We start from the raw sequence: 12162 nt of genomic DNA, 5'->3' as shown, positions 1-12162 counted from the left end.
CACGGCCAATCCACCCTGACCTGCACATCTTTGGACTGTCGAGAGGAAACCCACACAGAGATGGGGAGAATGTGCAAAAACACCACACAGACAGACACCCGGGGTTGGGATCGAACCCTAGTCCCAGGGGCTAGGAGGCAGCAGTGCTAACCACTGAGCCACCATCCCACTTGGATCAGAGAGTGAAATAAATCCACTGAAGCCAGTGTCCCATCAGAAGTCACCTTTAATTTCCACGGCGATAGTACAAAGTAATTCTCCCCAGGACCAGCTCTTCAAATGAACAGAGCCTCCAACTCTCCAGATTATATCCATCGGCCAGGGCTCCCGAAATGGAGTTGTTTAACAGCCCCAGTCACGGAACCCACAGTCTCTGGGAGCCACCTCTCGGATCTCCTTACAAACACAACTCACGGAGGTTTACCAGGATGTTACCCTTTGGGTGCTGGGAGAGATTTACCAGGATGTTACCCTTTGGGGACTGGGAGAGATTTACCAGGATGTTACCCTTTGGGGACTGGGAGAGATTTACCAGGATGTTACCCTTTGGGGACTGGGAGAGATTTACCAGGATGTTACCCTTTGGGGGCTGGGAGAGATTTACCAGGATGTTACCCTTTGGGGACTGGGAGAGATTTACCAGGATGTTACCCTTTGGGGACTGGGAGAGATTTACCAGGATGTTACCCTTTGGGGACTGGGAGAGATTTACCAGGATGTTACCCTTTGGGGGCTGGGAGAGATTTACCAGGATGTTACCCCTTTGGGGACTGGGAGTGATTTACCAGGATGTTACCCTTTGGGGACTGGGAGAGATTTACCAGGATGTTACCCTTTGGGGACTGGGAGAGATTTACCAGGATGTTACCCCTTTGGGGGCTGGGAGAGATTTACCAGGATGTTACCCTTTGGGGACTGGGACAGATTTACCAGGATGTTACCCTTTGGGGGCTGGGAGAGATTTACCAGGATGTTACCCTTTGGGGACTGGGACAGATTTACCAGGATGTTACCTTTGGGGGCTGGCCCCTCTGAACCTGTCTGTTGTCTTGTTACATAAACATCACGGCGGGGGTGTGTAGGGGGAAATATCTCTCTTCTGTCAGTCCGATATCTTCATTCGACACCATCGCTGAGTGCGGATCCCCCCCCAATCCTGGTCGCTGCTCCCCAACGTTCAAGATGTCTCCCTCCCGGAATACCCTGCCGATCCCCCTCCTCCCGTCCCGTCACCCGGAAATTGCTCCCTCCCTCTGGGATCAATCCCCCTCTTGTTCCACTGCCGGGGTCAGAGGTGAAAGCGCGTCCGCCTCCCTCGTCCTCTTCCTCCTCCAGGACTCCGTAGAGCGAGCTGCAGAAGGCTGGTGCTGTCCTGAGCTGCGTCGGCGATGGGGAGGGGGGAGATTTGGGTGGGGGGGGGTGAGGGGTGGGAGGGGGGGGGGAAGGGGGTTGGGGGTGAGAGGGTGGGGGAGAGCCAAGACAGAAAGAGGAAAGAGGGAATCAGAGAGCCCCACGTTGTTCGGAGACGATAGGTTGGGGTGTGTGTGTGAGAGAGAGAGAGAGGTAGAGTGTGAGCGTGTATGTGTGAGAGAGTGCGTGTGTGTGTGTGTGTGTAAAAGAGAGAGAGTGTGGTTGTGAGTCTGTGTGTGAAAGTGTGTGTGTTTGAGAGAGAGTGTATTTGTATGTGTGTGTGAGTATATATGTGTGTCAGTGTGTTTGTGTTTCTGTGTGTGTGTGTTTCTCTGTGTGTGAGTGAGTGTGTGCAATGTGTGAGTGAGTTTGTGTCTGTGTGTTTCTGTGTGAGTGAGTGTGTTTCTGTGTGTGTGTGATTCTCTGTGTGTGAGTGAGTGTGTGCAATGTGTGAGTGAGTTTGTGTCTGTGTGTTTCTGTGTGAGTGAGTGTGTTTCTGTGTGAGTGTGTGTTTCTCTGTGTGTGAGTGAGTGTGTGCAATGTGTGAGTGAGTTTGTGTCTGTGTGTTTCTGTGTGAGTGAGTGTGTTTCTGTGTGTGTGTGATTCTCTGTGTGTGAGTGAGTGTGTGCAATGTGTGAGTGAGTTTGTGTCTGTGTGTTTCTGTGTGAGTGAGTGTGTTTCTGTGTGAGTGTGTGTTTCTCTGTGTGTGAGTGAGTGTGTGCAATGTGTGAGTGAGTTTGTGTCTGTGTGTTTCTGTGTGAGTGAGTGTGTTTCTGTGTGTGTGTGATTCTCTGTGTGTGAGTGAGTGTGTGCAATGTGTGAGTGAGTTTGTGTCTGTGTGTTTCTGTGTGAGTGAGTGTGTTTCTGTGTGTGTGTGATTCTCTGTGTGTGAGTGAGTGTGTGCAATGTGTGAGTGAGTTTGTGTCTGTGTGTTTCTGTGTGAGTGAGTGTGTTTCTGTGTGAGTGTGTGTTTCTCTGTGTGTGAGTGAGTGTGTGCAATGTGTGAGTGAGTTTGTGTGTGTGTGTTTCTCTGTGTGTGAGTGAGTGTGTGCAATGTGTGAGTGAGTGTGTGTAATGTGTGAGTGAGTTTCTGTGTGTGTGTTTCTGTGTGAGTGTGCGTGTGAGTGCGTGTGTAATGTGTGCGTGTGTGTAATGTGAGTGTGAGAGAGTGTGTGTGTAATGTGAGTGTGTAATGTGTGTGTGAGAGAGTTTGAGTGTGTAATGTGAGTGTGAGTGTTTGTGTGTAATGTGAGTGTGTAATGTGAGTGTGAGAGAGTGTGTGTGTGTAATGTGAGTGTGAGATAGAGTGTGTGTGTGCGTGTGTAATGTGAGTGTGAGAGTGTGTGTGTGTGTAATGTGAGTGTGAGATAGAGTGTGTGTGTGTAATGTGAGTGTGAGAGTGTGTGTGTGTGTAATGTGTGTGTGTGAGTGTGTGTGTGTAATGTGAGTGTGAGAGAGTGTGTGTGTGTATAATGTGTGTGTGTGAGTGTGCGTGTGAGTGCGTGTGTAATGTGTGCGTGTGTGTAATGTGAGTGTGAGAGAGTGTGTGTGTAATGTGAGTGTGTAATGTGTGTGTGAGAGAGTTTGAGTGTGTAATGTGAGTGTGAGTGTTTGTGTGTAATGTGAGTGTGTAATGTGAGTGTGAGAGAGTGTGTGTGTGTAATGTGAGTGTGAGATAGAGTGTGTGTGTGCGTGTGTAATGTGAGTGTGAGAGTGTGTGTGTGTGTAATGTGAGTGTGAGATAGAGTGTATGTGTGTAATGTGAGTGTGAGAGTGTGTGTGTGTGTAATGTGTGTGTGTAATGTGAGTGTGAGAGAGTGTGTGTGTGTATAATGTGTGTGTGTGAGAGTGTGTGTGTGTGTGTGTAATGTGTGAGTGTGAGAGAGTGTGTGTGTGTATAATGTGTGTGTAATGTGTGTGTGTGAGAGATATCCTGCCTGTCCTGCCTCCTTCAGTGAGCTGGGTCTGGGCACACCCAGCTCCCTCTGCCCCTTGTGCCCCTGCTCTTTTATAACTGCCCTGCCCATTCGAGACAAAGTCCATCCAACAGACGCGCCGTGCCCCACCCTGACCCACGTGGAAGCCACGCTGCCCTTTCCCTGCCCTGGCAGACCAACGCCTTCGGGGTCTCCTCACAAACCTTCCCACTTCAGAGTCACGCGGACATTTCTCTTCAGATTTTCTCCTCTTTCCAACTCATTCCAGTCTCGCAGGGGGAGAGCGGGCACCAGCGATCCCAATCCCTGGGGAAAACCCATCTCGAAACTTTTATCATGGGATTCTCTCCAGGGGAAGCTGACACACTCCGACCGGATGTGGGTGAGGGACCTTCTCGAGAGTGGGGCAAGGGCGTTGACAGCGGGTACCAGAGGAAGTCTTGGTGAGAATTGGCTCTGTCCACGGACGTTGTGGGCAGGCAACCCAGGTCAGGAAACACAGCCAGTGGGCAGCGCCCACTCCCTCAGCGCTGACCCTCCCACAGCACTGACCCTCCCACAGCCCCCACTCCCTCAGCACTGACCCTCCCACAGCACCGACTCCCTCAGCACTGACCCTCCCTCAGCACTGACCCTCCCACAGCCCCCACTCCCTCAGCACTGACCCTCCCTCAGCGCTGACCCTCCCTCAGCACTGACCCTCCCACAGCCCCCACTCCCTGAGCACTGACCCTCCCACAGCCCCCACTCCCTCAGCACTGACCCTCCCACAGGGCCCACTCCCTCAGCACTGACCCTCCCACAGCCCCCACTCCCTCAGCACTGACCCTCCCACAGCCCCCACTCCCTCAGCACTGACCCTCCCACTGCGCCCACTCCCTGCCCCTCTGCCTTGCTGTGTGTACAGGGGGAGGGACGGAGCTGTTCCGACAGGGTATCCCTTTGGTAAATGGCGACAACGTGGGTCCCCAGGATCGATCAGGCAGTGCTCACCCCGGCCGGTGTCTCGAATATAATCTGGAAACGATGTCCGTTTGATGGTCCCTGAGGGTGAGGGAGTGTGAGATGTGCTGCCGATACGACAATTGAGCTGCCTCCTGATGATGACCAGGACAAAAACCTCCGGAACGCCGGAGGAATTGTCAACCATTGACTTGCAACTTGATCAGCTGGGCCGAGAGGTGGCAGACGGAGTTTAATTCGGATCATCGCGAGGTGTTGCATTTTGGTCAAACAGCCAAGGGGCAGGGGTTACAGCAAGGCCTTGGGGGTCGTGTTGGAGAACAGGGAGCCCCCGGGGGGGGGGGTTCTGGGACATCATTCTTTGAAGTTGGCCTCACAGGGAGACAGGGCGGGTAAGAAGGTGTTTGCCTCCATCGCTCAGAGCTTTGAGTACAGGGAGCTGGGGGGACGACACGTTGGGGGTTATACAGGACGTTGGTGAGGCTTCGTCTGGAGCAGTGTGTCCAGTTCCGGGCACCCCGTTACAGGAAGGACATGATTCACCCGGAGAGGGTTCGGGAAGTGACCCGGACGGTGCCGGAGATGGAGTGTTTTGAGTTATAAGGAGAGGCTGGAGCTGTTTTCCCTGGAGGGTGTGACCTTATAGAGGGTTATAAAACCATGGGGGGGGGGCATGGATAGGGTAAATAGACAAGGTCTTTTCCCCCTGGGGTGGGGGGAGTCCAGAACTAGAGGGGGTAGGTTTAAGGTGAGAGGGGGGGGAAAGGGACCCGAGGGGTAACTTTTCCCCCCAGAGGGTGGTGCGTGTGTGGAACGAGCTGCCAGAGGAAGGGGTGGGGGGGGTACAATGATAACATTTAAAAGGATGGGGGGGGGACATGGATAGGGAGGGTTTAGGGGGGAGATGGGCCAAGTGCTGGCAAACGGGGGGGGCTGGATTAGGTTAGGATAGCAGGGACGGGATGGGCCGAAGGGTCTGTTTTGGCGCTGTACGACTCTAGACTGAGTCCCCCTGTTCCTCCCCCCTCCCCGCGGGAGCGCGTCCCCTCCCCAGTTCTCCTCCCCCCCCCCAGGAACTGTGTGCACGCGGTTTCGCCAAGTCCAGCCCAACCAGACATTCCGGACCATCCCGGGACTCCTTACTGCCCTGCTCGACGCTCGCCCCCCCCCCTCCCCTCCCCTCCCGGCACCCTCCTTCGCGCCAAGACGCAGAGGGGAATCCTTCAACGGCACCACCACATTCCTCCCCACCGCTCCCTCCCCGCCCCACCCCACCCCCCACCTTCCCATCCCCCACAAATCGGTGATTTCAGTGCAATCGAACCCCAGGGGCCATGTATCCAAGCAGGCACAGAGACACCTGAGGAGGGAGGAAAATGGCTGCGCGAAATTCGTTTTCTTTTTATTGTCTCGGGAGGACGGCCGTTCCGTCATCCTCCTCCACCCCTCTCCTGGGGTAACGAGGAATTGGTTTTTTTTTGGAAAACGTGCAGCTTTGAAGCCTTCGACAACGGTCGCCATCGCCCATTTTCTCCTCCGGGGCGGGGCGGGACTTTTGTTTTCGAACACAGGGGTGGGCACAAGGAATTGTAGGGGGGTGGTGGGGGGGGTGGGGAAGGGAGGATCTCGGAGGGCCCAAATTTTAACCGCCCTGCCCCCCACCCCTCAGCCTCCGTCTAGGCCCCAGACTCCTCTGCGGCCTCTCTCTCCCTCTCTCTCTCGCTCTCCCACTTGCGCCCCACACGTCCCCCCCCCTGCCCACTCGGGGAGAGGGCCCGAGGCCTCAGGGAGTGGGAGGGCGCGCCTCGGTTGGGGGCAGCCATTTTGAGGAGGGCACGGTGTGTCGGCCTCATATGGTCAAGCTGCCCCTGGGTTGCAGGGTGTGAGGTGGGGGGGGGGGGGGGGGGGGTCACGGGAGAGTGTTTCAGCGTCCCGACCCCTCTGCCAGTTGTCGCCGCCCCACGCCGACACCAGTCTCTCCCCTCCATTCGCGCCCCCACCCGCCCCCCCCCAACAAAAATCCGTCCTCCCTTATCCAAAGCCTTGGACAGGTCTCCCGGCCTAGTTCATGGGATGAAGCCTGGGACTGGGGGTGAGGGCAGCAGACAGGACTCGCTCCTGGTGGAGGTGGTGGGGGGAGGGGGGGGGGGGGCGCAAGTCCACCTTTGGCTCCCTCCCTTCGATGGTCTGGACACTCTCTCCACCCCCCCCCCCCCCCCCCCCCACACCCCCCTCACCCCCCTCACCCTGCCCCCGCCAGGCCCCAGGGTGGGGGATGGGCGAATGGGTGGGAACGGGTCCATCGAGGCCAGACGGGGGGGGGTGGGGGGTGTTGGGGGGGGGGTGGGGGGTGTTGGTGGTGGGGGGTGGGGGGGGGGGGGGGGGGTGAGCACGTTCCCCCCTTCCCCTCGAAACACTACAACAACCGATCCTTGAATTGTTGTTTCTGGAGATTAACCTTTCGGGTGGAAACAGAAAATGGGGGAAACACGTGAGACGCGAGATCCGTCTTCAAGGGTTAGATACGGAGTAAAGCTCCCTCTACGCTGTCCCCCACCACTCTCAGGGTCAGGGGTAAGATACAGGGTAAAGCGCCCTCTACACTGTCCACCCACTCCCAGGGTCGGGGGTAAGATACAGGGTAAAGCTCCCTCTACACTGTCCCCCCACTCCCAGGGTCGGGGGTAAGATACAGGGTAAAGCTCCCTCTACACTGTCCCCCCACTCCCAGGGACAGGGGGTTAGATACAGAGTAAAGCTCCCTCTACACTGTCCCCCCACTCCCAGGGTCAGGGGGTAAGATACAGAGTAAAGCTCCCTCTACACCAATCACACACTCCCCGGGGACAGCATGGGGTTAGATACAGAGTAAAGCTCCCTCTACACTGTCCCCCCACTCCCAGGGACAGGGGGTTAGATACAGAGTAAAGCTGCCTCTACACTGTCCCCCCACTCCCAGGGACAGGGTGTTAGATACAGAGTAAAGCTTCCTCTACATCGTCCCCCACTCCCAGGGACAGGGGGTTAGATACAGAGTAAAGCTCCCTCTACACTGTCCCCCACTCCAGGGACAGGGGGTTAGATACAGAGTAAAGCTCCCTCTACACTGCCGCCCCCCCCGGAAGAGATGGCATTGCGATCCATCCAATTTTGGAAGGTGGGCCTATCTCTGGGATGGCGTGTGGTAACCCCCTGGATTCAGTCATACCCCTTGCAGGGCTGGGTGTCTGCTGTCCTTACCCAGTCTGGGCCTACACGTGACTCCAGACTCTTCACTAACACCGCCAACAGCAGTGGGTCAACTCTGAACTGCTTTTCTAAGGCCCGAGACCAGAGTCATGGTTCAAAGGGACAGTTCGGGATGGTCAAATATTGGCTCCCACACCAACACTGGCCTTACCCCATGATGGGCTAATCTTCTGACTGTTTCTCTGATCCGTCTCCCCCTCTGGGTCTTTATCCCGTTCCCCCTCTATCCCTGTCTCTGGGTCTTTATCCCGTTCCCCCTCTATCCCCGTCTCTGGGTCTTTATCCCGTTCCCCCTCTATCCCCGTCTCTGGGTCTTTATCCCGTTCCCCCTCTATCCCCGTCTCCCCCTCTGGGTCTTCATCCCGTTCCCCCTCTATCCCCGTCTCTGGGTCTTTATCCCGTTCCCCCTCTATCCCCGTCTCCCTCTCTGGGTCTTTATCCCGTTCCCCCTCTCTCCCCGTCTCCCTCTCTGGGTCTTTATCCCGTTCCCCCTCTATCCCTGTCTCTGGGTCTTTATCCCGTTCCCCCTCTATCCCCGTCTCTGGGTCTTTATCCCGTTCCCCCTCTATCCCCGTCTCCCCCTCTGGGTCTTTATCCCGTTCCCCCTCTATCCCCGTCTCCCCCCTCTGGGTCTTTATCCCATTCCCCCTCTATCCCCGTCTCCCCCTCTGGGTCTTTATCCCGTTCCCCCTCTATCCCCGTCTCCCCCTCTGGGTCTTTATCCCGTTCCCCCTCTATCCCCGTCTCTGGGTCTTTATCCCGTTCCCCCTCTATCCCCGTCTCTGGGTCTTTATCCCGTTCCCCCTCTATCCCCGTCTCTGGGTCTTTATCCCGTTCCCCCTCTATCCCCGTCTCTGGGTCTTTATCCCGTTCCCCCTCTATCCCCGTCTCCCCCCTCTGGGTCTTTATCCCGTTCCCCCTCTATCCCCGTCTCTGGGTCTTTATCCCGTTCCCCCTCTATCCCCGTCTCCCCCTCTGGGTCTTTATCCCATTCCCCCTCTATCCCCGTCTCCCCCTCTGGGTCTTTATCCCGTTCCCCCTCTATCCCCGTCTCCCCCTCTGGGTCTTTATCCCGTTCCCCCTCTATCCCCGTCTCCCCCTCTGGGTCTTTATCCCATTCCCCCTCTATCCCCATCTCCCCCTCTGGGTCTTTATCCCGTTCCCCCTCTATCCCCGTCTCTGGGTCTTTATCCCGTTCCCCCTCTATCCCCGTCTCTGGGTCTTTATCCCGTTCCCCCTCTATCCCCGTCTCCCCCCTCTGGGTCTTTATCCCGTTCCCCCTCTATCCCCGTCTCTGGGTCTTTATCCCGTTCCCCCTCTATCCCCGTCTCCCCCTCTGGGTCTTTATCCCATTCCCCCTCTATCCCCGTCTCCCCCTCTGGGTCTTTATCCCGTTCCCCCTCTATCCCCGTCTCCCCCTCTGGGTCTTTATCCCGTTCCCCCTCTATCCCCGTCTCCCCCTCTGGGTCTTTATCCCATTCCCCCTCTATCCCCGTCTCCCCCTCTGGGTCTTTATCCCGTTCCCCCTCTATCCCCCTCTATCCCTGTCTCTGGGTCTTTATCCCATTCCCCCTCTATCCCCGTCTCTGGGTCTTTATCCCATTCCCCCTCTATCCCCGTCTCCCCCTCTGGGTCTTTATCCCGTTCCCCCTCTATCCCCGTCTCCCCCCTCTGGGTCTTTATCCTGTTCCCCCTCTATACCCGTCTCTGGGTCTTTATCCTGTTCCCCCTCTATCCCCGTCTCCCCCTCTGGGTCTCTATCCCATTCCCCCTCTATCCCCGTCTCCCCCTCTGGGTCTTTATCCCGTTCCCCCTCTATCCTCGTCTCCCCCTCCCCGGTTCTTTATCCTGATCCCCCTCCATCCCCACCTCATCCTCTGGAAAACCCCTGCTAAAAATCAATGAAGAACCCCAAAATCCTTACCAGGCTTCAAGAGTTCAAAATTACAGGCCCCACATTGTCTCTAGGCTTCAAAGAGGCAAAACCAATACTAGGCCCCAGTGACACAAAACCAACAATTGCCCATCGTAATGAAAACAAATTGTCACTCAGCCTCAAAATCAAAACAGGCTTTCAAGGAACCAAAGTCAACACTAGGCCTCAAGAAATCAAATCATCACTCGGCCTCGAAATTAAAACTACAGGCCTCAAATTATCTCTAAGCTTCAAGCGAATGAAGTGAACACCAGGCCTTAATTTCCTGAAAGCCTATTCTATCTCCTTATCCCACAATCAATACTCGGCCTTGAGAAATTAAAATCACAGGCCTCAAATTGTCTCTAGGCTTCAAGGGAATGAAATAAACACCAGGCCTCCATTTCCTGAAAGCCTGTTCCATTTCCTTAAACCACAGTCAACATTAGAATATTCCAGCGCAGTACAGACCCTTCGGCCCCTCCGTGCTGTGCTGACCAATCTGAAGCCCCTCTCTCCTACCCTATTCCATTCACATCCATGTGCCTACCCAATGCCCATTTAAATGCCCCTAAAGTTGGTGAGTCTACTCCTGTTACAGACAGTGCGTTCCACACCCCCTCCTACTCTCTGAGTAAAGAAACTCCCTCTGCCATCTGTCCTGTATCTATCACCCCCTCAATTTAAAGCTGTGTCCCCTGGTGCTAGCCATCACCATCCGAGGGAAAAGACCTCTCCCTGTCCACCCTATCGAACCCTCGGATTATCTGATACCTCTCAGTTAAGTCACCTCTCAACCTCCTTCTCTCGAACGGAAACAGCCTCAAGTCCCTCAGCCTTTCCCCATAAGACCTTCCCTCCATAACCAGGCAACATCCCGGGAAATCCCCTCTGAACCCTTTCCAAAGTTTCCACATCCTTCCTACCATGCGGTGACCAGAACTGTACACAATCCTCCCCAAGTGCGGCCGCACCAGAGTTTTGTACAGCTGCAGCATGACCCCGTGGCTCCGAAACTCAATCCCTCTCCCGATAAACGCTAACACACCGTACACCTTCTTAACAACCCGATCGACCTGGGTGGCAACTTTCAGGGATCTATGTACATGGACACCGAGATCTCCCTGCTCATCGACACTACCGAGAATCTTACCATGAGCCCAGTACTCTGCATTCCTGTTACTCCTTCCAAAGTGAATCACCTCACACTTTTCCACATTAAACTCCATTTGCCATCTCCCAGCCCAGCTCTGAAGCTTATCTCTGTCCCTCTGTAACCTGCAACATCCTTCCGCACTATCCACAACTCCACCCACCTTAGTGTCATCCCCAAATTTACTAACCCATCCTTCCACACCCTCATCCAGGTCATTTATAAAAATGACAAACAGCAGTGGTCCCAGAACAGACCCTGTGGTACCCCACTGGGAACTGAGCTCCAGGACGAACATTTCCCATCAACCACCACCCTCTGTCTTCTTTCAGCTAGCCAATTTCTGATCCCAACCGCTAAATCACCCACAATCCCATACCTCCATATTTGGTGCAGTAGCCTACCATGGGGAACCTTATCAAACACCTTCCTGAGATCCACATACACCACATCAACCACTTTACCCTCATCTACCTGTTTGGTCACCTTCTCAAAGAACTCAATAAGGTCAGTGAGGCACAACCTACCCTTCACAAAACTGTGTTGACTATCCCTCATCAACTTATTCCTCTCTCGATGATTATAAATCTTAGAACCTTTCCCAACACTTTATCCACAACCGAAGTAAGGCTCACTGGTCTATAATTGCCAGGGTTGTCTGTACTCCCCTTCTTGAACAAGGGACATTTGCTATCCTCCAGTCTTCGGGCACTATTCCTGTAGACAATGAGGACATAAAGATCAAAGCCAAAGGCTCTGCAATCTAGGGCCTGAGAATTTACAATCACAGGCCTCAAATAGTGTTCTAGGCTTCAAGGGAATGAAATAAACACCAGGCCTTCATTTCCTGAAAGCCTAAAGCCACCAGGCCACGAGAAATTAAAATCACAGGCCTCAAATTGTCTCTCGGCTTCAAGGGGATGAAATAAACACCAGGCCTCCATTTCCTGAAAGCTTATTCCATTTCCTTAAACCACAATAAATTAGGCCTTGAGAAATTAAAATCACAGGCCTCAAATTTGTCTCTAGGCTTCAAGGGAATGAAATAAACACCAGGCTTTCATGTCCTGAAAGCCGATTCCATTTCCTTAAACCACCAGGCCACCAAGATGGGGGGGGAGAAGGATCAGCCTACGGTGATCAGAGGGACTGGAGTCACAAACGAATCTCTGTCGCATGGACGGTGGGGGGAGCCGGGACACCTTGGTGTTTTGGGAGGAGGTGCGGCCTACCTGAGTCTGAATACGGTTCAGACCGCGAAACCAGAGGACCCTCCCACAGCAGAGCTCCCCCTCAGCGTAGCCAACCTCCTCCTCGTCTTCCGATCGGCCGTCGTCAGCGAGGACACCCTTCCGGCTGCCCGGCCCGGGTTGTTTCAGGAACCTGAGCACGTCTTTCGGGATGGAGACGATCAGCTAGGAACAGTGGGGGGAGGGGGGTGGGGGGGGGAGCGACGTTCCGGGGAGAAGAGAGGGAGGAGAGAAATTCGAGGCAGATCGTCAGGCCATGGAATTCGGCCCGTCTGGCACTCTGTA

At 54.9% G+C, this 12162-nt stretch overlaps 2 protein-coding genes across 3 annotated transcripts in view; one reads left to right on the top strand and one right to left on the bottom strand.

Moving 5' to 3' along the window:
* The window catches only part of LOC140470119 (histone-lysine N-methyltransferase SETDB1-like), a 556598-nt gene that overhangs the window by 203290 nt on the left and 341146 nt on the right, over positions 1 to 12162 (top strand). The window lies entirely within an intron of this gene.
* The window catches only part of LOC140470112 (plasma membrane calcium-transporting ATPase 2-like), a 42555-nt gene continuing 37086 nt past the window's right edge, over positions 6694 to 12162 (bottom strand). The window contains exons 9-10 of the mRNA XM_072566556.1: positions 11860 to 12042; positions 6694 to 6768 (exon numbers count right to left, since the gene is read on the bottom strand). Coding sequence (XP_072422657.1) covers positions 6727 to 6768; positions 11860 to 12042 — 225 coding nt within the window. The 3' untranslated portion in view covers positions 6694 to 6726. The remainder of the gene's footprint in view (positions 6769 to 11859; positions 12043 to 12162) is intronic.

Source organism: Chiloscyllium punctatum, chromosome 50 (assembly GCF_047496795.1).
Source record: "Chiloscyllium punctatum isolate Juve2018m chromosome 50, sChiPun1.3, whole genome shotgun sequence".
Taxonomy (NCBI): Eukaryota; Metazoa; Chordata; class Chondrichthyes; order Orectolobiformes; family Hemiscylliidae; genus Chiloscyllium; species Chiloscyllium punctatum.
The sequence above is the reverse complement of the archived record's forward strand: the minus strand, read 5'-3'. Positions and strand labels throughout refer to the sequence as shown.